Raw genomic sequence first — 23,941 nt, 5'->3', positions numbered from 1 at the left:
ATTTTTAATCAAATTTGTCTTACTACTCTTTACAATCTTAAATGACATTTTATATACATAAATTGAGTATCCCTTTTAATTGAAATGTATTTTATAGTCTATAAAACTGAAAATCAACCTGATATGAACCTAATGTTAACTTATATAACTGAACTACTTTAATTCAAATTTTAATCAAATTTATCTTATTACTCATTACAATCTTAATGATATTTTATATCAATAGAATTTTGAAATTTAATGTAATATACTAATTAAATATCTCTTTTAAGTGAAATGTATTTGACAATTATAAAATTGAAAATTAACCTAATGTGAACCTATATCAACTGAACTACTTTAATTCAATTTTTAATTAAATTTTTCTTACTGCTCTTTACAATCTTAAATGACATTTTAAATAGAAATTTTTTTGAGATTTGGTGTAATACAAATTGAATAGTTCTTTTAAATGAAATGTATTTGATAGTCTATAAAACCGCAAATCAACCTGATGTAAACCTGATATGAACCTATATCAACTGATTTATCCTAATTTATTTTTTTATAAAATTTGTCTTACTACACTTTATAATTTTAACTGACATTTTATATAAATAAAATTTTGAGATTTTGTGTAAATACAAATTGAATATCTCTTTTAAGTAAAATGTATTTAACAGTCTATAAAACCAAAAATCAACCTGATGTGAACCTGATTTGAACCCGTATACACTGAACTAGCTCAATTTAATTTTTTACAAAATTTGTCTTGCTGCTCTTTACAATTTTATCTGAAATTTTATATATAGAGAATTTTGCGATATAGTTATTATAAAAATTGAATATTTTTAAGTGAAATGTAATTGACAGTTTATAAAACTGAAAAGCAACCTGATGTGTACCTTATGTGAACCTGAAATAATACCACATGCAGAATGTTTGGGTGATTTTTGGAGTTACTAACAAAAATAATAAACATAAGCAAAACAGAATTGTTACGTGTGTATGGCGCAAATGCAACGTAAGATAAAGACTACTATTCATTCAAAATTTCAACTTCCATAATTGATTAATTAAGTTTTTGTAAGAAAGTCTCCACGGTTAAAACTCAACAAGTATATCATTCTTTTTCAGACAATATAGACCACCATTCTTACACACCAAAACCTTCTCTATATAAACCAGACGCCCATTATCACACTCTCATATCCCGATAACAACTACTTCTTGTATTCTACAAAAACATCAATCAAAAGATTTCTCTTAATCATATTATAAAGATCACCTAGAAGAAGATAATACAAATGTATTAAGAAGATTGGCAACCTTGTAAGCAAAAAGTTGAAGACAACTAAACCAAATCTTGCTTAAATAGAAAACTCATTATTTACAAGTGCATTCACCCAATAATGAAAATATAGATACAATAATTTATATCTTGATTTCTATAAGCAGGAACAAAAACATAACATAAACATATAACAGAGAGGAAAAAAGATCAAATTTGCCTTACAATAATGAGAAATTTTTAGTTGCTTTTGAAATTATTTCTGCTTGTACTATGAAACCAAGTACTTGCCTCCACTCGCTTAATTGTGTACTATTAAAATAAATTTTTGTATTTAAACTCAAATTTCAACAAACTCAACCTTCACCATAACGTTAACACTGCATCATCATCTCTTTCTTGTCCTTCTCATCTTCATCACCATAACTAAGGCAATCATCATTCAAAAAAGCTCCACTGTTATACAACTCTATTGTTTATATGACTCTTAACTTTCCTAACCTGAGGGGAACCAAATTAATGCCATTATTTTCTATATCATGATTTCTGCAGCAACAACAAAAATCCAAATCAATGCCAACCACCTTCAAAAAAGTTAGTTTCCTTTTACTTTATATCACAGCTGCAATTCAATTTCTCGGATTTCAATTTCTTTTAATGTTTCATTTGGTTCAAATTTTGAATCAATCATCTTCACATTTGCAAAACAAATTTTTTATTTTGAAAGTGAAATCCAGAATGAGAAGGAAGAAGATGACGTGAAATCTGAAGACACGCTTAAAACGGATCTCGTCGGACCTCCGGCCGCCGGACTGCTGCTGAACTTCCGCCGATCGTACATCAACAAAAATTGAATCACCTGACTATTCATCGCCAAAGTTTTATTTTCTAAGTTTTATTCCTCTATCATCTGTTTTAGCATAGAAGGGGCAAACTTGTCCTATTTCATTGTAAAATTAGTTTATTTTGGGGTATGGGTGATTGGTGAAAACTTTTCTATTTAATTGGGAGATTTCTGCTAAAAAAAAATTTCTGAGGTAAAAACATAAGAAGAGGTCACTTTTGAGGGATTTGTGTAGATTACCCCAATTTATACTGACAAATTGATCCTAATTCTTCTGTTAAAAGGATAAAATGGAGTTAAAAGAAACAATCAAATATTCTTTGCAAACTAATTTATTTTCGAATAACAATTTAATATTTTTTTGTTGGATAGTACAAATTTCCCCTTCACCTTATCTATACTATATATAAAAGTACGGATGGGGGGACAGGCAAATTTACTGAATAATCCTTTTCAATTTAATACTAAATAAAGGTTTTATTGTCATTAACTAATTGGTTATTTAATCAATTACTATTATAATTAAAGTCTTAATTAGAATGAGTAGCTAAATTATCTCTAATTTAGTCTTTAGTATGTAAAATATAACTAAATTGTCTCCAAATTAGTAGGAATACCTATCTTTTAGTTTGATTGAACTACAAATTTTTTAATAACCGAATATATTATATTTACTTTTACAAAAATTCTTAATTAATTTAATATTAATTATAAATAAAAAATTAATATAATTATAATAAATTTACTAATATGTTCATTAACAAGTTACGTTACGAGTCACGTGCATAGCACGTAATGCGAAACTAGTAGTAATTAAATGAATTTGATTGAAGGTAAATATTCAAATTTATCATTGCATCACCAACTTAGTCATAAATAGTGAAAATTCATTACTAAATACTCAATTAGAAAATGCACCTTAAATAGAATAAAAGATCACGCCGGATTTTAAAATACACTTTTAATAAAATATAAGATCACTCCGGATTTTAAAATAAATTTTTTCAAATTCATTGAATGATGACCACGTTCAATTTTTTATACCTTTTTATTCTGAGTGTAAATAAAAGATTTTAAATTAAGTTAAATTAATATATATTTTCATTTTGTATTGCACAGTCAAAACTTTAATTATATAAAAAGTTATCGACAATAAAATTAAAAATCTAGGAATCTAATTAAATAAAATTACAGTTATTAGAAAATTAAAATTATAAGAAAAATATGTAAAATTCTAAAATTTTGTATTGGACTTACCATTTAATTATAATGGAAGGTAATTGAGTTAAGTCAACTCGCGATCTATTTGAATAGTAAAATATTTGAAATAGATTCGATGTCATTCAAATCAAATTCGACTGGCTCGAGCTAATTTCCGAATTAAATAGACTCACAAGTCTAATTTGATTTTTTATTTTCTTTATATAATTACACAAATTTATAACAATATCTTTATTATGCTATTGAAATCGAATATTTTGCAATAATTTTTTATCCAATATTCTTTTTAGAGAAAATGATTTTATAGAAGGAAGGAAAACGACAAGGCAAAGCCACTAGCAAAAACGACAATAGAATGACGAAAAAGACGATAATCACAAGCAAATTCAAGTGGCGGGGGCGAATTTCGAAATAAGATAAAATAAAGGGACTAAGAAGGAAAAGAATCGAAAAAACTCTGATTCCATCAAAAGAAACCGTCTGAATCGGATTTTCCCACTCCTTGGTTTTCTCTTTTATAATATTCGTTTCTTTTGACCATTCACTTCACTTTTTTATTTTGTCTTTTAGGGTTTAATTTCTTCATTCACATTCACAAATTTCTCTTCCTTTGTTGGATTTTCACTCTCTAGACTCAGTCTAAGGATCGATCATGTCGGTCACTTTTTCCTCTTCATCGGTAACTGACTGCCCGATTTTTCCGGCGGCTTCAGTTTCAGCTGCTCCTCTTGCTGCTGCCGGCGGAAGCGGCGGTTGTTCTTCCTCAGAAGCTGCTCTTGACTACTGTTTTGATGATAATTGCAGTATTTGCCTCGAACCGTTTACTTCTCTTAATCCTTCCACCGTACGATCACTTCTTCAGCTTATAGTTTTATAGTTTTTTACTTATTGTTGATCGTGTGCATTTAATGTTGATTTTGTGCCTATTTTTTTACTGATCGGCGAGTTAGTTTATTCACTAATCAATGTTACAGTTAACTGTAATTCTACACTGTTGCTATTTTTTTATTTATTAAATGTCTGCTGAATTTAGTGTTTGGATTGGTTTGAATGTGGTTTTGATTACTTGATCCAAAGGTCATTGACTCATTGTTGATTATAATTGAAATTTCGTTGCGAGAACAAATCGATGAATGCTATGAAATTGAACTGTTTATAATGTGAAAACTTCTTGTTTTATTTATTTTGATGTACTAGATTATCTCTTGTTAGAGCATGATAATATTATCTTATTTTAGTTTTATGTACTACTTTATGGTGTTTTTGTGATGTTTTGTATTTTTTCCTTGCTTGTCGCTGATCCGATATAATATAGTTTCTTTTGTTGAGTGATTGCATTAGTAGAGTCAAGCTTGCGTATTCTTACTTTGTTTCTTACTATTGCAGGTCACCAGCTGCAAACATGAGTATCATCTTCAATGTATTCTTGAATGGTAAGCCTCAAGATCACTCAATATTATAATAGTGAATTGTTGTAGTATTTATGTTAAATCCATCCATTTTTTTTAATTGATCTGTTTCTTTGTTTAGGTCACAGAGAAGCAAAGAGTGTCCAATATGTTGGCAGCTTCTTTCCCTAAAGGAGCCTGGCTGGTAATCATCTTTTATTTTTCGTCTAATGTGCATTTTTGGAATTTAAGCTGACACGGACATGCTTGTGGAGCTTTGTGCTGATAATACTAGAAAACTAATTTGACTAATTTTCGTATTATTGCTTCTACTTTGTAGCCAAGAACTTCTAGCTGCTGTTGAGACTGAGAGGCGTTTAAGGTCAAGGAACTCATCTTCTGCTGCTGCTACTTCCTCAAGTCTAGCTCATGTTCATGAGGATTTAGATGTAGAACAGGTTTTTTGTTGATTTTTTTTTGAAATCACATTGAGATTTTGTTTGGCTTATAAAGTTGTTTACCGAAAGTGACATGGAAATTTTTAGGATTCCTTCTCGGATGACTCTGATTTCGACGAGCGTGTTATGCAGCATCTAGCTGCTGTTGCTAGCAGAGCTCATAATTTTCGCAGAAGGGAGAGGCAAATATCTTCTACACGGGATCCCTCTCAGGGTCTCATCTTTCCCTCGCCTGTGAATGCTCATAGTGCTCAGCAAACGCAGGCCTCTGCGGAGTTTCAAGTAGAATATCAAGACATATCAGGGTGTAATTCAGGAACTCCTCTCATGGCATCGCAACCTCTGCCATCTTTGGACACTGCGGTCAGCAGAGATATTCCTTCCAAACCGAGGTATGACCCTAAATTTGCAAGTCATGATTTACATATCATTGCAGCCCGGTAGGATCAGTTTTTGTTCTTGTAATTCATATTGTGCTCACAAGTGCTGTTAGTCTTGAAAATGAAATAACTGCAGCTTATTTTCTTTCTTACTGTAAGATAGCTAAATGCTTCTGATTTTCTCAATCCTGGTGGCATCATCGGGCCTCTGTTTTTAAACATAAGTATAGTGGAGTAGCTTCCACTTGCAGTGTTGTCTCGATAATCACTCTCTGTATGCATAGTTTTCCACCTTATTTCTTGGTGATTCATAATTCAGGGTTTTATTCAGACTGCAATCACATGATGCACCACAAACACCAACCCGGGGGTCATCTTTCTCAGATTCTATCAAATCAAAATTGGTTGCTGCTTCAGCCAGGTAGATGTGCATAAAGTTGCCAAGTTGGTATGTTCAGGGCTGATTTTCTTCCTCCTAATCTAAAATTTATTGCTGTGCTGGTGCAGGTACAAGGAATCCATCTCTAAAAGTACTCGAGATATAAAAGAGAAGATAGCTGCACGTAATAATTCAGTTAAGGAGCTCAGCAAAGGGGTGCAGCGAGAGATGAGTGCAGGAATTGCTGGTGTCACACGAATGATTGAGCGTTTAGATCTTACCCCAAAAAGAAACGGAGCTTCCTCTCCTGTTTCGGGCTGTAGGGCAGGAACACCATCCAACATCTCTGTAATGGGAAAAAACATGCATGAAAACATTAGTGCTCAGACAGCTGACAGATTCAACGAGGAAACAGCAAGTGTTGCAAGGTTGGATTCACCTTCACATGTTACCAGGGCGACTGAAGTTCACCATATACAGGTTGAGAAACTGGACCATTCATAACACACGTTTCAGTAGCATAACGGATAGTTATGTCTCTTTCTTAACTGAACGATGTTTTGCGGAATGTTTTAATCTTCTCTCATTTTTTTCTCTTATCACAGAGAGATTGCTGATGCTATATGGGTCAAACCGGGCTACTAAACTGCAATTTTAAGTGATCTTCTACGAGGAGGCAAGTGATGCAAGCGACGTAGTCTGGAATCAATTCACCTGTTGGTTTGCGTCCTGCATTGCATATTTATATGCACAGTATAAAATGTCTAGCAAACGAAGTAACTTCTGTTAAAATGTCAAGGAGTTCTAGTTTTTTTTTTGTTAGCTTCTTTGGTGAATGAATAAGTAACGTTGCATAATTCTTCTTTAATGTGAGAGTAGATGCTTCTTCTGCTTATTTATTTTTTTACCTTACTAATTAATTACTACATCTGCCAGTTTGCTCCCTAGATTGCACTTTTATTGTTATTTCTAAGAAATAATCTCATAATTGCTGTGGATTTAGTCAATTTTTATGAATTTATTATTTTAGTGTATGGAATTATATTTTCTTCAATTAGTGTTTATTTTTTAAGAGTATATTAAACTAATTAAATGGAGAATTAGTAAGATCAAAAATAAATATTAGATTTGCTAACTATCATGTCAATTTGATTTAACATAAAAGAAATTATCATTGGCGCGCACAAATTACCAGTTGTTTTTGCTAACTAGTCTCGCTTTGCGTGCTACGCACGTGGCTCGTAACGTGGCTCGTCAATTCATGTATTATCATTTTAAAACAAAATTAAAAAAATCAAATTAATTTTTTTTTGTAAATTTACACATAACTAACAAAGATTTGGATAATATTAATTGTGTTGCTAGTGTAGTCAAACTAAAAGATTGATATTCCTATTAATTTGAAAAAGATTAGCTATTTTTTCTATACTCAATTAATATTCCTCTATCATGATACAATTTTATTTTAACTAAAACTCTAAATATAATAATTTTTTAGTAATTAATTATTATAATTAATTTATTAATGACTATAAAACCGTTATTTAATATAGATTAAAAAGGGTTATTCCGTAAATTTGCCTGTCCCCCCCCCCCATCCGTGCTTTTATATATATGAGATTAATTTTTAAATAAAAATAATGGATTATAATTTAAACACAGCTGTAAGTATTTTGTCCTTTTTCTTTTGAGAAATACTAAAGATGGTAGTGAGCAGAACAGTTACGAGCGAAAATCAACTCTCCTTCCCCACCAGTTATGAATCATAATTTATCGGTTACTGGGCAGATTCCTCTGCCTCCAATCTTGAAGAATGATTTAAGGCGTAATGCATATATGGATACCTACACACTATCACGTTTTTAAGGATCATGTACTAGAAAACATCCGCATTGGGCCCTCACTCTATCAATTTCATCCAAATTAAGTCATTTCGTCCATTTCCATTGAAGAAAACACATCGAGTTCATCTATAATGACAATAAATGGAGGGACTCAAAGTATTTGTAATTGATAGTGCAAGGATCCAAAATAAGCCTTTTTAGTATAGATTCAATCGTTAGTACTGTACAGGAATCCAAATAGTTATGCCATGATTTAAGGTTACGATGACAAGCAGCATGTGCCATTTTCAATTCTTCCGTTGTTTTTTCCACACAATAAAAATAATTTTAAGTGGATGAAACAATTTTAGAATAATTCCATTTCTACCAGAATCAAGTGTTTCATAAGGAAATAATCTGATGGATGTACAATTATTTGATGACTCAAAGAGTACCGCCAGAAGCTAAGACTCTATATGTATCCAAGGGCAGCTCTGAAACTCAGAGAAAAATCTATGTACCTAAGCGAGTAAAGCACCGGCTTCATTTGTGGAATTAATGCTACCCCCTTCTTTCATGTACACAAAACAATGCCCGCGATGGCGAAAATTTGAATGGTGGAAAAATTAATATGAGTAAAGAAGATAAACATAAAATTGTCTGTCGAATTTGTTCACCTAGTCAAGACGAACTCAGCAAAAGTGCAGTTCTTCAAGAGTCCATAGACCTGTGGTCGGTGCCATCTTTCCCTGCAAGGCATGTCTATTATCTCCATTAGTTAATTTCCAACAAAAGAAAAAATGATCAGCATCAAAAACCAATAATCAATACATATTCTATTCAATTGACAGAAAATTCAATAAAGACCGATAATAAGTGATTAATGTTATTCGACCAACTAAAGTAAAATGCCAGAGATATGATGGTCACTAAATCATACGTTTAAAGACTTATTACGGAGTTCATACCGGAGTTCATAAATTATTCTTACAGGCAACTGGTGGCATGTGTGCATTTCCAGTAGACATAATTCTAAATAATGAAAAACTACAACAAACCCACATCATATAAAATACACTCATGAAAAACAACAACAATGAACAAACCCACATCATATAACATACACTCATGATGAAACTGCGACATATTATACCTACCTTATCATGTCGACTTGTCAATTCTTGACGTTAGAGAGTAGACCTTGAAATCAACGGAACTGAAGCCTTGGGTGGTACAGTGGTATGGTTTACTCGGCAGATGAATACTTAATTTTTACCTTGCTCTATAAATAAACCTCCCTGTTTCGTAGACACGAGCTCATGTTGCTCGTATGAAATAAACTATGTATTTTGCAACACTGCAATTCAATTGCCATAATGAACAAAACAAAAAACTTAGTGTTAGCTTGAAATAGAGGATTTCAAGATCAGAATAATTGACACATGTGAAGACCACAGAAAAACAAATGAGTTTAGCTACTTACATAAATCAATAAGAAAAACAAGAGGCTTCACAGAGAATCAACCTCTTTACGTGCACTATACGAGAGGTAACTTGCTGCAAAAGTTTCTTGGCAGACATAAATCATGAACTTGAAAAGCTTATTTCACCTTCTTTGAGAAACCCAGTTTTGATGACATCATAAGTTATATCATCCGGGACAATTCCTTTTTGATTCATCTCATTCAGAAGCTTAACTGCTTCTTTCATGTTTCCCAATTTGCAATATCCCATTATCATTACAGTGTAGGTAATTTTATTAGGAGATACACTGTTCAAAGACATTTCGTTCAGAACATTCTCGACTTCATGCATCTGCCCTAGCTTACAGTAACCACCAATAAGGGCGGTATAGCAAAAAACATTCGGTAACAATCCCTCCTTTCGCATTTCATCAAGAAGTTCATTTGCACGGTCAACAAAGCCACTGTTAGAAGATCCATGTATAAGAGAAGAATACGTAACAAATGTTTGTGGAATGCCTCTACTTCTCATGTCATCCCGAAGTCTAAAGGCTTCCATCACATTCCCAATTTTACAGTAAGCTCGGATAAGTGTATTGTAAACAACGGAATCTAGCTCTATTTTCATAGAAACCATCTCTGCGAACAGCTTCTCAGCCTCCTCAACTTTATTCGCTTTACAATATCCATCGATTAATGTGCTATACACAACTTTGTTCGGCGAAAAACCTCGGTCACACATTTCCTTCAGCATACCATTAGCTTCATCAAATCTTTTCAATTTAATTAAACTCTTAAGAAGAACACTATAAGTTACAAGATTTGCTTTCACTTTCCCTTTCACCATCTTCTCTTTAAACTGAAACGCCTCCTCTATTCTCCCACTATTACATAACCCATGTATAATATTAGTATAACTAATAACATTCGGAGCAACGCCCGTTTTTTCCATTTCACGAAACAAACCGATCGCATCCTCCACTCTACCTCCAACACAAAAGGCATTAATCATAGTAGTAAACAAGTAAACATCCAACGTAAGACCACCATTCCGCATAACATCAAACACTCGATAGCTCAACTTAATCTCATTATCTTTAATTAAAGAACTCAACAATAAATTGCAAATCTTAGGAGACGGAAACAAACCCTTATCCCCTAGTAAACTAAACAATTCAACAGTAACACCAAAACCCAGATGCTTAAACTCTGTACTATAAACATGTATCAATAAATCCACTAATCTAACATTACCAACCGGTTCAAAAACTAAACCCAAATCAGAAATTACCGCACCAATCTCAAAATGTCTCCTCTGCAAATTATTCTCATATAAAACGGGTAACCGCCCATCAATCAAACGAATCAAACGTGATCGTGCACATGATAAACGATTAGAAGTAAGCAGCAATCGAATTAAAAGGCAACAAGAACGTACAGTGAAATGAAAATTACAATTCTTAGAAGCAAAACGAAAGAAATCCAGAGCAGTAATTGGGTCCAGATTTTTCTTATTAGGGTTTGATAAAACTGCAAGAAAACAATAATCAAAATCCTGAGAAGATAATTGGAGTAAAAGTTTTTCAGTTTGGGTTGAGTTGAGAAATGAGTTAGAGAGAATAGAAAAAACCGAGTTGATTTGATTCTGACTCGGAGGTTCTTGTTCCTGCTGGTTCTGTATTTGTGGGAGTGTTTGATTCTGGCGATGGAGTGACGGCGTGCAATTTAAACGGAGAATTAATGGACGGGTACAGAAATTTGATTTGATAGCTGAAATGCCTCTTAAATTCATGATAAATTGCATACAGCGAAATGAAAAACTCAAATGAAAAAAATGAAATCCGTTGCATCGACGATGGAGTTAATGCCGGTAGGAAAGCGGAGAAATTAGGGTGGAGCTTTGTGAGGCGGACGGAATTGGAGAGAGATACAGTTTGGGCCGGTTACAGAATTAAGCCAACATGAAAAGCCCACATATCTTGAGCTGCTTAACCAAAGTAATATCATATGCTAATCTTTATGTCAAATTTATTAGAAAATTTAGCATATGTCAATTTTTTTTAAATCTCCATTGCATATTGTATTTTTTATACTATTTTTAGCATAAAATAAGATAAAATGCTATATATAGCACATATTATTAAAATTCACTCCATTGCAAAATGCTAAACTAAATGCTAAATTTATAATTTTATAAGTGATTATCATTATTGATGGTAAATCTGTAAATAATTTAGATAAAAAAAATTTGGAAAATGCTAAATTTTCTAACAAATTTGGCACAAAATTTAGCATATATTAAATTTAGCACATGAAATAAAAGTGCAATAAAGATGTGTTTTTTATACTAAATGCTAAATTATAACATTGTGATGTATTTTTGACACTAGAGTGGAGATGCTCTAAATTTATTTATAATCAACAATGATAATCACTTATCATAAAATTATATATAGAGCATTTAATTTAGTATTTTGCAATAGAGTAAAATTCAATATGTATGCTATATATCATAGTTTATCTTATTTTATGCTAAAAATAACATCTAACAATCATTAAATTTTAATTCCAACTTTAACTATATCCATAAGCTCTTTATGAATAATTATTTGATTGTTCCTATCGTATCCAGACTATACTTTTATCAACTGTGATGATGTAACTAGGTGTTCAAAAACGGAAAAAAAGAACCAAATATAGACAATTCGGTTTTTAAATTATGAATTTTCATATATTCCGGTTCGGTTCGATTTTAAATTTTAGAAAACCAAAAAACTGACATATTTAATTTTTTAAAATTATTTATTTTATAAAATAATACTATTTTATTTCATATTTAACTAGTATAGTATATAAAATGTTACAATTTGACTTAAATTTGACTTTTAAATTTAATTTTTCTCTTTTTTTTTATTTTTTTTTTAATTTTTTTATGAGTACATTTTTTTAAAAAAAGAAGTATCATTTTTTTATTTTGGTAAAATAAAAAATCGAACCGAACCTAACCAATTTTTTTGTCAAAGTTTCGAGTAGTTTTCAAATTCTTAAAAAACGATCGGTTTTGATACTTTTACTTCCAAACCAAACCAAAAAACCAAATGCACATCCCTCCCTAAATATAACGTGCTAATTAGAATTCTATATGAATGCCTAAAATTGAACAAAGGGTCAATTCACCCCCTCAACTTGGCAACGAATATCAAATGAGTCATTTTGGACGTTTTTAGTACAAACAGACCCACAACTTACGTTTTCGTATCAAAAAAACCCGCAACTTGTATTTTCAGATCAAAAACGCCCCTCTGACATAAAAAAGAGAGTGAGATGAAATAATTTTATATTTTAATTATAATTAATTATAATTAATACTAATTAAATATAATTAAAATTCTAACTAAATCTAATTATTCTAATTAAACACCTAAACTAATCATCAGAAAACCGCCGCCGCCGCCATTAACTCCCACCGAAAACCGCCATTCCACCGGAAACCGCTCTTCTGCTCCTCACCGGAGGAGCAACAGATTTGCTCATCGGGAGCAGATCTGCTTCTCCACGTCGGAGAAGCAGATCTGCTCCCTAGGAGCATATCTGCTCCTCCAACGTGGAGGAGCAACAGCTCCTCCACGTTGGAGGAGCAACGAGGAGCAGCAGCTCCAACGAGGAGCTGCTGCTCCTCGCCTGAAACGGCAGATCTGCTCTAACGAGAAGATCTGCTGCTCCTCAGGCGAGGAGCAACAACTCCTCGCCTGAGAAGGTGGAGGCGGAGGGTGGTGAGGTAGGTGGAGGTCGATAGTGGTGGGTGCCGGAAGTAGGTGGTAGGAAGGAAAGAAGGATGGAGATAGAAAGGAAGAAGGAGGGAAGAAGAAGAAAAAGGAAGGATGAAGAAGAAGGTAAAAAGGTAAAAAGGGGTTCTTTATATTTTATTAAAAAATAAATTAATTATTAAATTTTTAAAATTATAAAGTTATAATTGAAATTTAGAAAATATTAAGGATTAATTGAAGAAATAAATAAAATATCAAGGGTGTTTCAAGGCTTTTTTCATTTTTGTAGGGAGAGTGTAGTTCACTTGCCGAGCTGAGAATGGGGAGGGGCTTTTTTGACCGAAAAACGCAAGTTGTGGGTCTGTTTGATCCAAAATGCTCGAAAATGACTTATTTGATATTTGGTGCCAAGTTGAGGGGGTGAATTGACCCTTTGTTCGCCTAAAATTACTACATGGGATTGAGTGCCGATAATTAATATTTTAGATGTTCATGTAGAACTTCATGGTTTGCGCGTCATATCATATAAAAATAACAATGGACATCTAAATTATCAAATAAAGCTTAAAAATAATTTGGGATACTAATCAAAGTTAGAAACAGATTTAGAGAAATTAACGATAATTCAAGAACAAGTAGTACAAATTAACCATTTTCTTTGTTCCATAACTTCCAAACATCAATTCTTTCTTATTGTATCATTCAAAAAAAATTATTTTATTTTCAACTATTTTATAATCTACGTTTCATATAAAATTCAATTTCCACACTAATAAATTTGAACAAAAAGATTGGACAATCATTACTTTCTATTGTAAGACTGTTAGTAGTACAATTATTCAATGGATAACTTTGATAAGTAAATCAATAAACAAAAACATAGCTAATTTCCCCTTATTTATCAACTACAATACAGAGGAAAACAAGACTGTAATGCATCTGATGTAGAATTGCTTTTATCAGATTATACACTGCTGCTTGCACAATTATGCGTTGACAATCATACCCCCTGCGAGCAGTACTAGAGATGAGCACACATTTTGTAAGTAAATATACATGCAAGATAAAAATAAATCTACGCAAACAGTTCACGTCGAATTAGACATGTTAATATGTAGTTCTTTCAATTCATATTAACGGAACAGACTATTAAGTCTTTTATAAATATACTTGTCCAAACGGTTAAAGTTATGAGTATCTAAAATCATTTCGCTTAGGTTTGGAAAACACATACCATTAGGATGGACAACTTGGCCGGTGATATAAGAAGAACAGTCATGGGAAGCCAAGAAGACAAAAGAAGGTGCGATCTCAAATGGTTGTCCTGCTCTGTCCATTGGCGTTCCACTTCCGAATTGTGCGATTTTTTCAGCAGACATTGATGCTGGTTGGAGAGGTGTCCACACGGGACCTGGTGCAACCGCATTCACACGAATGCCTCGGGCAACAAGGTTCAGGGCTAAACTCCTGGTAAAAGATACTATGGCTCCTTTGGTGGAACTGTAGTCTAACATTTCTGCATTTCCAGAATAGGCTGCCACAGATGTGGTGTTGATAATGCAACTTCCTTCTTTCATATGTTGTAACGCGTACCTGCACATTTCATTTGGAAAGATCGATTAAAGAAATTAGTACTCACCAAAATGCGGACTTGATCCAATTAACCAATCAATATATATCAATCAATATTCTAGAATATTGATTAGAGATCATGAAACGGCGAGAGCGAAATTCTGATTTAATGGCACTATGGCAAGTTTGTTGAACTTTCAAATATTGCTTGAGATAGATATTCCTTACTAGGGTATACGAAGGGGCGAGAGTAAATATTCCTTGTACTCTGAGAATTAATATATGTATGATGTTAATTTGACCATATAGACTTTAAATGATCGAACGCGCCTATTACTTCTGTAATGTGTTAGGGTTGGCTCATTATTTACCTGGACATGTAGAAATGAGAAAAGATGTTGGTCCTAAACACCCTCTCAAGCCTATGCTGAGTAATATCTTGAATTGTAGGAGATGAATATTGTTCCGCAGCATTATTAACCAGAATATCAATCTTCCCGTATTCGCTGATCACTCGATCAACAACCTTCTCGCAATTTTCTTCGAAGCCAACATCGGTATGAATGGCAATAGGGTCTTTTGCTCCTTCTGGCTTGACCTCTTTTAAAATGTTGAGGATATGATCTTTGTCTTTGTCCTCCTGGCCTTTCACATATGTAAATGCCACAGTTGCACCTTCTATTGTAAACAAATATGATACAGCTCTTCCTATTCCTGAATCACCGCCTGTCACTAGAGCTACTTTTCCCTGCCATATTTCCCATTATACCATTAATCTTCTATCACATACATTTAAGATTGTTGATTATATGCTAACAAATTTCTTTTTTTTTCTTAATCTAAAAATGTTCAATATTTTTGATCAACTTATATTGAAAGCAGTTATTTGATCAAGTGATATAAAATGAAAATTAAAGTATAGTTAGGAGAATATTAATTTATATTTTGTTTATAAGAGCATTTTCAATAAATTCTTTAAAATACTCAAGTTTTTCAATTTACAAAATATGATAATAAATTTAAAGCCTAATTACTTAAAATACACCCACTTGAAACCCTTTTTTGTTTACACCTGACTTAAGAAAAGATTCAATTGTATATTTTTTTTTTTACTTTTCATGTTTCACCTCTACCCCGAACAAGGATAGAATTGACGATTTATTAATCTAATGATGAAAATGTTTAAAATAACTAAATAGAAAGGTTATATCATGTTTTTTTTCTATTTAGAAAATAAAAACAAGTCTTTCAGCTTTCAAAATGTTCAGATAAGTCCTAATTATTAATTGTTTTTAGGGTTTAATTAGGATTTAGAGTTTTGGACGCTAGACCATTTATTAAAGAGCGTTTTTTTTCACGTATTTGATATTTTTTTGAATCAACGGTCATTTGAATGTCTAGTTCCGCTACGCCAGTTACTTATATTTGCTTCCGCTACGTCAGCTCACTTTGGTTTTTCTTGAAAAATATGTGATTTTATTTCGATTTGTTTATCTTCAGTTTATCTGTAAATAAACTGGGTGTTATCAGTAATAGAAAAATATATTTATCTATTCACAACTAAGCTTTATTTGCAAAATATATCGTGATTTAAAAATTAATCAGTTTAATCTATCATCTTTTCGAATAATAAAAATTAAAATATTCATGCCAAATATACTACGATGAAAAATGAAAATTAAATATTCATGCTTTTTTTGCTAACTAGTGTCCCAAGAGTAGGAAAAATTTACACGTGGATGTATAATATTGCTACCCATCATTTTTAAACATGATGTGGATATATTTTACAAAGATAAAAGATGATGAATCAAATCGACAATTTTTTTTTAACAAAAGCTAAAACTTTTATTGATGAAAATGAAAATTACATAGATGAATGATTCTTTAACAAATTAAAAGAACTATTCTAAAATAATGATGAGAGCTGTTAATACAGTCATCGATTAGGGCCTTTTTAACCATTAAAAGGTTACCCAAAACATACATATATTATTTTATTTATGTTTATATGTTCAAGAGAAATTCTATTAACTCAAATTTTTATTAGACAATGCTAATCAATATTGTTATTAGCACTTTTTTTTTTGTCAAAGATAGTCTACTCTAATTGTTAGCGGGAGTTAATGTTAGATATTTTTTAAGTAGGCACACTGCCCGTGAGTGTTGAAGGTCGAACCCTCAACCTCATACACATATCATTAGAATTTGCCCAACTGGATCAAACTTTCAAGTGTACACAACTTTCAATCTCAATAATTATATTTTAACGGTTCTCATGATTTATTCATTTTTCCTTCTAATGTTCATTATTCATTATTATTCATTATTCATTATATTATTCATTACTTTTCAGGTGTAACATGACCATGAATTACAGTGGCTATATTATAATGGAGTTTTTGCTTGATCTGTGCCTATAAGGCTTTTCAAATTACAAATTTGTGCCTATTTTAAAATTATTCCTAATTTAGTGTCTTGGACCACGCAATCCGCGATATAAAATCGCGGATTGCGTGGTGATCCGCGATCTTAAATCGCGGATGGGGTTAATTATGTTGATTAATTTGTTAATCAACATAATCGACAGCAATCCGCAATTGTATATTGCGGATTGCTTATAAATAAAAACAGTTGCAGAAAGTGATTGAAACTATAGGTGGTTTGGTGGTTGAATACCTTGAATGATTTTTTTTTGTCTTGGAAGGGTCACAAGTTCGAGTCCACTATATAACAAATTAACAATCATTTATTTTTTTAATCTTTTTTTTAATAAAAGCTAAAATACTTGGTTTTGTATTTATTACGTTTTTTTTCCCTAATGAAAGCTAAAACTAACTATTTTTCACTTTTTTTAAGTAATATATAAATAAAAACTATTTATGTTATATTAATAATTTTTTTAATTAAAGAAAAAAATTTATAAAAAATCAAACTAAATTCATTTCACGGTCCTAATTTAAAATTTAAAATTAATTTTATAAAAACATCAAATTGATTCTAAATGTCAAATATTAAATTTATAATTTTGTATCAATTTTATAAAAGCATCAAATTGAATTTAGATGTCAAAAATTAATTTTATAATTTTATATCAATTTTAGAAAAACATCAAATTGATTTTAAATGTTAAATATTAATTTTTTTCAATTTTATAGAAACATCAATTAAATTGAGGTTAGATTAGGGCATAAACTAAATTAAAATTAATAAATTGTGTATTTATTAATTTAAAATTAGGACCATAAAATAAATTTCATTTAATTTTTTTATAATCTTTTAAAGAAAGTGAAAAATAATTAGTTTTAATTTTTATCAGAAAAAAAGTGATTAATACAATAGCAAGTATAACTTTTAGTTATTATTAAAGAAAGAGGACTAAAAAAATAAATGGTTATTAATTTATTATCAAGTGGAGTTGAACCTATAACCCTTTCAACTTTCAAGGCAAAATAGATATCAAGTCAGTATACCGCCAAACCAAGGATAATTTTTGTTATAATTTTGCAACCAATCCGCAATGTACAATCGCAGATTGCACTAAACAGGGGTTAATTTCTGATTAACCCCATCCGCGATTTAAAATCGCGGATCACCATGCAATCCGCGATTTTATATCGCGGATTGCATGGTCCCAGGCACTAAATTGGGAATAATTTTGAAACAGGCACAAATTTGTAATTTAAAAAGGCCCATAGGCACACATCAAGCAAAAATCCTATTATAATGTTTGTATCATAAGAAAAATTAAATCGTAAGAGACAATTAAAATTATTAAATTTAATAGCGTTCACTTATTATAGTTTTCCAATTCTTGCTAAGCGAATGTATAATTAGATGTTCCATAAAATAGTTAAAAATCATGTATTTTTTAGGGTTAATTACATATAAAATCACGATCTTTACATTACATAACTTTTAAAACGTATCAATCACAGACAAACTTTTCGTTTATTTTCAAATTCATCATTGGTATATTTTCGGAAAAAGGTCGTTAACTTGTAAATCCGATGGGTATGTCACGTGTCCTGCCATGTCAGCAAAGACACTCCCAATGATTAATTTGAAAATAAATAGAAAGTTATGTTTGCGATTGCCACGTTTTAAAAATTATGTTTTTTTTTTCGTGTATCAATTTAAATGTCGTGATTGTATACGTAATTAACTCATTTCTTTATTGGGGTTTTTATATCATATTCGATTTTTTAAAAGATTGTAGTATTTTTTTCACCATGTTAATATAAATTCCAATTCTTCAAAAAAAACTTTAACTAAAATTTATGATAAATAAAAAGCACTTACGATATTCATAAAAAAAAAAAGCACTTAAGAGAAGAAAAGCAGTTTACTTGTAGCTTGTTAGAAGGGTTGTAATGGGGATTAATGAACTGAGGAAGAGGATGCATCAGATATTCTTTGCCTGGCTGCGTGTCTTGACTCTGTGCCGGAAATCGGTAGCCACGCTCGGTTGCCATTTCCTCCGCCGCTAACTGAAACCTTAGTTTTATTTACTTGTAAACTTAATCCACCGCCAAAATCAAATGCAATTCCAAAAATTCAAACTTCTGAATTGTGAATTCAGTCGAGATGGATATATGTTGATGCAAAAGCTGTTAGTTCATGAGCCATGTGTCTAAACTCTGTTATGATTGCCACGCTTCTTTCGTACGTGTCCGTTCATAGTCTCCAATAACTTACATCTACAGATGTTAATGAATTACATTTTTTTTTGTATAATTAAGAGGGAGGGGAGTGCTCGTGGGAGAGATTGATTTCACGACCTAATAAATTGCTGTCTCGCGCTCCCGTTTGAAGTATAGCTCATTGATAATTACATTAAATCTTAATTCAAATAAAATAAATTTATCTAACTATAATTTTTAATTTATTATTTAGTATATTGTAATTTTAAGATTTTATCTATTTGGTATATCGCCTTTTTATTTTCTACTGACATATCAATGGTATAATTTAGAGCTGACATAATGTAATATTGTATATTTATTTATATAAAATTAGCCTATTTAATATATACAATTGTGTTACATAAACTTTTAAAAAGTTTAACAAAATAAAAATAATAATAAATTAAACTGATAAAATTTAAAAATTATAATATATATAATGTCGTTGTGCACATGTACATTTTTTTTTTTTATAAGTAGAGACTTTTATATATTACAATTTATAAACAAAAAACAATCAACACACACATATATATATATTCATATTTTTTCTTATGAATTATATATCCGTATTTTAGAAGGAGATTTTTATTCACTTCATGACCTTTCTTTATTCTATAGTTTAAAATTAACAGGTATATTCATGATGACTGTATTGCATCTGATGTAGAAATTCCTTTCTCAGATTATGAACTGCTGCTTGCACAATTACGTATTGACAATCTTACCCCCTGCGCTCAATACCAAAGAAGAGCACATATTTTGTAAGTAAAATATACATGCAAAAAACAAATCTGGCAAATATAATAATAATAATAATAATAATAATAATAATAACAATAAAATTACCTTTCAGACTTTGGAAAATAAAAACACTTCTAAATATTAAAAATTTATATTTATATAAAATAAATACAATTATACTATTTTTGATTTTATTATATTTATTCCTTTGAAATTGCGGAGTAAATTTCTTGATCTCTAAACTATACGCTTTCTATATTTCGATTATCATCGTTTAATTTTTTTATATGTTGATAAAACAATTTTTATTTTTCAAAACATGAAGTTAATATAATAATTCTATAATTAGGGCAATGAAAAAGTTGTGTCACATAGTTTTCATAGGTGACAATATAGTTGTTGAAAAAAATTAAAGTCGAATTATATAGAATATAAAAAATAAAACAATGATAAGCGAAGTGTGAAAGACTAATTTTAAGCAATCACACAACATTAACCATTGATATTGTATAAGATTTTAGAACAATTACATACCATTAGGATGCACAACTTGGCCAGTGACATAAGAGGAACAATCATTGGAAGCCAAAAACAGAAAAGAAGGAGCAATCTCATATGGTTGTCCTGCTCTGTCCATCGGCACTTCACTTCCAAATTGTGCTATTATTTCAGCAGGAAAACATGATGGTTGTAACGGTGTCCACACTGGACCCGGCGCAACTGCATTGACACGAATGCCTCGGTTGATGAGGTTCAGGGCTAGACTCCTCGTAAAAGTTACTATGGCTCCTTTGGTGGAGCTGTAGTCTAACAATTCTGCATATCCAGCATAGGCTACCACAGATGTGGTGTTGATAATGCAGCTTCCTTCTTTCATATGCTGTAACGCGTACCTGCGCGTTTGATTCGGAAAGATCGACGAGAGGAATCAGTCCTACCAAAATGTGAACTTAGATCATGTAACACCAAGATCAAAATCCTTATTTAATGTCATTATTGTAACTATATGTCCAGTGACGTGTTATTCCATATTAAATCACCACTATTAGATTGTTTTTAAATAGACTATAATATATCGTTCGGAAAAATTTCTGCTCTTCTTTAATTAAGATTCTGATGTTCATTACTTACTTGGACATGAAGAAATGAGAAAAGATGTTGGTTCTAAACACCCTTTCAAGTCTACACTGAGTAATATCTTGAATTGTAGGAGTGAAGATTTGTTCCGCGGCATTATTAACCAGAATATCAATCCTCCCGTATTCTCTCATCACTCGATCAACAACATGTTTGCAATTTTCTTCGAAACCGACATCGGTATGAATTGCAATGGGGTCTTTTACTCCTTCAGGCTTCACCTCTTTTAAAATGTTGAGGATATAATCTTTGTCTTTGTCCTCCTGGACTTTCACATATGTAAATGCCACAGCTGCACCTTCTATTGTAAACAAATATGATACAGCTCTTCCTATTCCTGAGTCACCTCCTGTCACTAGAGCTACTTTTCCCTGCCATATTTTCACAGTATGCCATTAATCTACTATCACATAAATTTTAATTGAATTAATATTTGAATATAATTTGTCCCAATTTGTAAAATTAAACTACTGACTTTTTAGAGATATACTCCCACATCTCACAAAGATAGGCAAAATTAGATTTGCGCAAAAATTAATTAGAAGTAGAAGTTAAATTAGTATGTTATAATTAATTTTCCATTATACCCTTAATTTAACTATCTAGATATTTTATATAGTTTAATTAGATATTTTGAAAACACTAATTGTTTTTTAAGATTATAAATAAATTTTAAAAAACTAAGTTTTTTTATTAATTTTTATGTTGAATTAAGTGATAATTAATGATGATTAAAAAAAATATTTGAATTAATGAAGGATAAAGTTGGTATTTCAATTTGATTGACTAAATTAAAATAGAAATTTGGTCTATATTTAGAACGCTCAAAGAAAATTTGACCTATTTTTATGGGAGGAAAAAAGTATTTATCTAAAGAATCAAAATTATATATATTAAATTATTTGGCACATATACCAATGTATGGAGAGTTTTAAATTATATATTCGTCCTTTGTGCAAAAGATAATTCTAAATTGGCCTAATCACTCAAAAACCCCTCACCTTTAAACTTTTTTTCAATTCCACTCCAAAGTTGAAAATTTGTCAATTTTACCCACTTTTGAATTTTCCGTTTTCAATTGTACCCCAATATTTTAATTTTTGTTAATTTTTTTACTTAAATGATGAAATCATTCAATGAATTAAGTCTAAACATGAAATTAAATTCTTTTTTATTCAAAAAAGTACAAATAAGTCTTTTATTTTTAAAAACTAACTTAAAAACTATAATCAAATTAACACTAATTTAAATTCTTAATTAATTTAACTAAATTTAAATAAATTTTAAAAATATACAATCAATATATGCGAGACATGGAGAATGTTTTAAACAAATTTCCAAACGCAAAAGACGTTAATTTAATTTTTCAGGGTACAATTGAAACACAAAAATGCAAAATAGGGTAAAATTGACAAATTTTCAACGTCAGGGTATGATTGAGAAGGGGATAAAAGGTCGGGGTTTTTTAAGACATTAGGCCTTCTAAATTTAAAACTAAAATAGCTTTAGATTTTATAATAAAAATAATTCAATATTATCCAAGTGCTTATATACTAGTTGAACTAGAACCCATTACTATGAACACATTATTTAACTAAAATAAGAACCTTAAACTTAAAAGAAGAGTAGTTTACATGGAGCTTGTTAGAGGGCTTATAATGGGGATTAATGAACTGAGGAAGAGGGTGCATCACATATTCTTTTCCCGGCTGCTTGTCTTGAGTCTGCGGTGGAAATCTGTAGCCAGGTTCGGTTGCCATTTCCTCCGCCGCAAACTGGAAATACCAGAAATGCAACTGCAAAATTTGAATTGTGTAATTCAGTAGAGATGGATTAACTAATTTATATTGATGCAAAAGAGTTTTCTGAATTGAAATGGAATAAAATTGTGAGTTAGGATTGATGAATTAAAAAGCGTATGAAACAATAATTACTGAAATTGAACTCATTCTCTTGCGTCACTACTGCTAGTTCCTTTCCAACGTATTAAGAATAGCAGTGTACAGAGTTCCCACTTTACAGTGTACATCTTGGAACATGTTCATATATTATTAGTTTCTTTTTTCCTGTTTTGTTGGTTTAATTTACATAGATTTTATCCACCCTATACGGTTTTATCTCGTACGAATGGTGATTTTGCAAGGTCGGCTCTACATCTTTCCGGCGGCTCCAGTTTTCCTCCGGCCCGACGTATCCGATATTTTCCGGTGTGTTGGAAAATTACATTTATCTATATCTATCTATATCTATACTATCTATCTATAACTATCTTATATGTGGGAAAGGGGAGACAAATTTACAATAATGGCCTTCAATAATTAAAAGATTTACAAAATTAAATACAAGTTTAATTCTAATAAAAGTTATCTAACCAATTGATAAAAATCAAATTTAAAAAAAGTTCAATTACAGTTATAGTGATTCGAATAGGACTGTAAGTTCAAATTTAAATAGGAGTCTTATTTTGACAAACGAAATATGGTAGGGTTTTCACCTAAGAGAATCCTAAAGCTACAACAACAGTTCCTTCTCAAACACAACAAAACTATTTTTTTTTGTAATTGACTAATTACTTAATACTCATACATTATAGCATCAATTTTTATAAAATTTATTGATAGCTATTATATTTAATAATTTAATTAATCTATACTATATATAAAAGCACGGATGGATGGGGGACAGGCAAATTTACTGAATAATCCCTTTCAGTTTACTATTAAATAAAGGTTTTATAGTCATTAACTAATTAGTTATTTAATTAATTACTATTGTAATTAAAGTTCTAATTAGAATAGGTAGCTAAATTA

At 30.8% G+C, this 23,941-nt stretch overlaps 4 protein-coding genes across 7 annotated transcripts; 1 reads left to right on the top strand and 3 right to left on the bottom strand.

The window, feature by feature from the left end:
• The first annotated feature begins 3,813 nt into the window (after positions 1-3,813).
• LOC126670358 (E3 ubiquitin-protein ligase RHF1A) lies at positions 3,814-6,835 on the top strand. Of its 2 annotated transcripts, none has more exons than XM_050364064.2 (8): positions 3,814-4,179; positions 4,722-4,768; positions 4,866-4,928; positions 5,064-5,181; positions 5,269-5,573; positions 5,893-5,982; positions 6,069-6,420; positions 6,546-6,835. In XM_050364064.2, exons 1-8 carry the CDS (start codon positions 3,988-3,990, stop codon positions 6,555-6,557), a joined length of 1,179 nt encoding a protein of 392 aa, XP_050220021.1. In that variant the 5' UTR covers positions 3,814-3,987; the 3' UTR covers positions 6,558-6,835. The 2 variants fall into 2 exon arrangements, with proteins under 2 accessions (XP_050220021.1, XP_050220020.1); XM_050364063.2 differs by having other exon boundaries at positions 3,817-4,179; positions 5,881-5,982.
• A 1,271-nt stretch (positions 6,836-8,106) lies between these two features.
• On the bottom strand, positions 8,107-11,187 carry LOC126670149 (pentatricopeptide repeat-containing protein At4g19440, chloroplastic-like). Of its 3 annotated transcripts, none has more exons than XM_050363820.2 (3): positions 9,247-11,187; positions 8,921-9,120; positions 8,107-8,532 (listed from the first exon to the last, which is right to left on the bottom strand). In XM_050363820.2, exon 1 carries the CDS (start codon positions 11,028-11,030, stop codon positions 9,348-9,350), a length of 1,683 nt encoding a protein of 560 aa, XP_050219777.1. In that variant the 5' UTR covers positions 11,031-11,187; the 3' UTR covers positions 8,107-8,532; positions 8,921-9,120; positions 9,247-9,347. The 3 variants fall into 3 exon arrangements, with proteins under 3 accessions (XP_050219777.1, XP_050219774.1, XP_050219775.1); XM_050363817.2 differs by having other exon boundaries at positions 8,107-8,525; XM_050363818.2 differs by having other exon boundaries at positions 8,107-8,512.
• A 2,605-nt stretch (positions 11,188-13,792) lies between these two features.
• LOC126667242 (NADPH-dependent aldehyde reductase 1, chloroplastic-like) lies at positions 13,793-19,191 on the bottom strand. The gene is made up of 4 exons (XM_050360211.2): positions 18,915-19,191; positions 14,937-15,313; positions 14,228-14,586; positions 13,793-14,002 (listed from the first exon to the last, which is right to left on the bottom strand). Exons 1-4 carry the CDS (start codon positions 19,038-19,040, stop codon positions 13,980-13,982), a joined length of 885 nt encoding a protein of 294 aa, XP_050216168.1. The 5' UTR covers positions 19,041-19,191; the 3' UTR covers positions 13,793-13,979.
• Positions 19,192-19,823: 632 nt separating this feature from the next.
• LOC126667239 (glucose and ribitol dehydrogenase homolog 2-like) lies at positions 19,824-22,919 on the bottom strand. The gene is made up of 4 exons (XM_050360208.2): positions 22,766-22,919; positions 21,126-21,502; positions 20,529-20,887; positions 19,824-19,981 (listed from the first exon to the last, which is right to left on the bottom strand). Exons 1-4 carry the CDS (start codon positions 22,889-22,891, stop codon positions 19,959-19,961), a joined length of 885 nt encoding a protein of 294 aa, XP_050216165.2. The 5' UTR covers positions 22,892-22,919; the 3' UTR covers positions 19,824-19,958.
• Positions 22,920-23,941: the final 1,022 nt, after the last annotated feature.

The sequence above is a fragment of the Mercurialis annua genome, linkage group LG2 (assembly GCF_937616625.2).
Source record: "Mercurialis annua linkage group LG2, ddMerAnnu1.2, whole genome shotgun sequence".
Classification (NCBI taxonomy): Eukaryota; Viridiplantae; Streptophyta; class Magnoliopsida; order Malpighiales; family Euphorbiaceae; genus Mercurialis; species Mercurialis annua.
The sequence above is the reverse complement of the archived record's forward strand: the minus strand, read 5'-3'. Positions and strand labels throughout refer to the sequence as shown.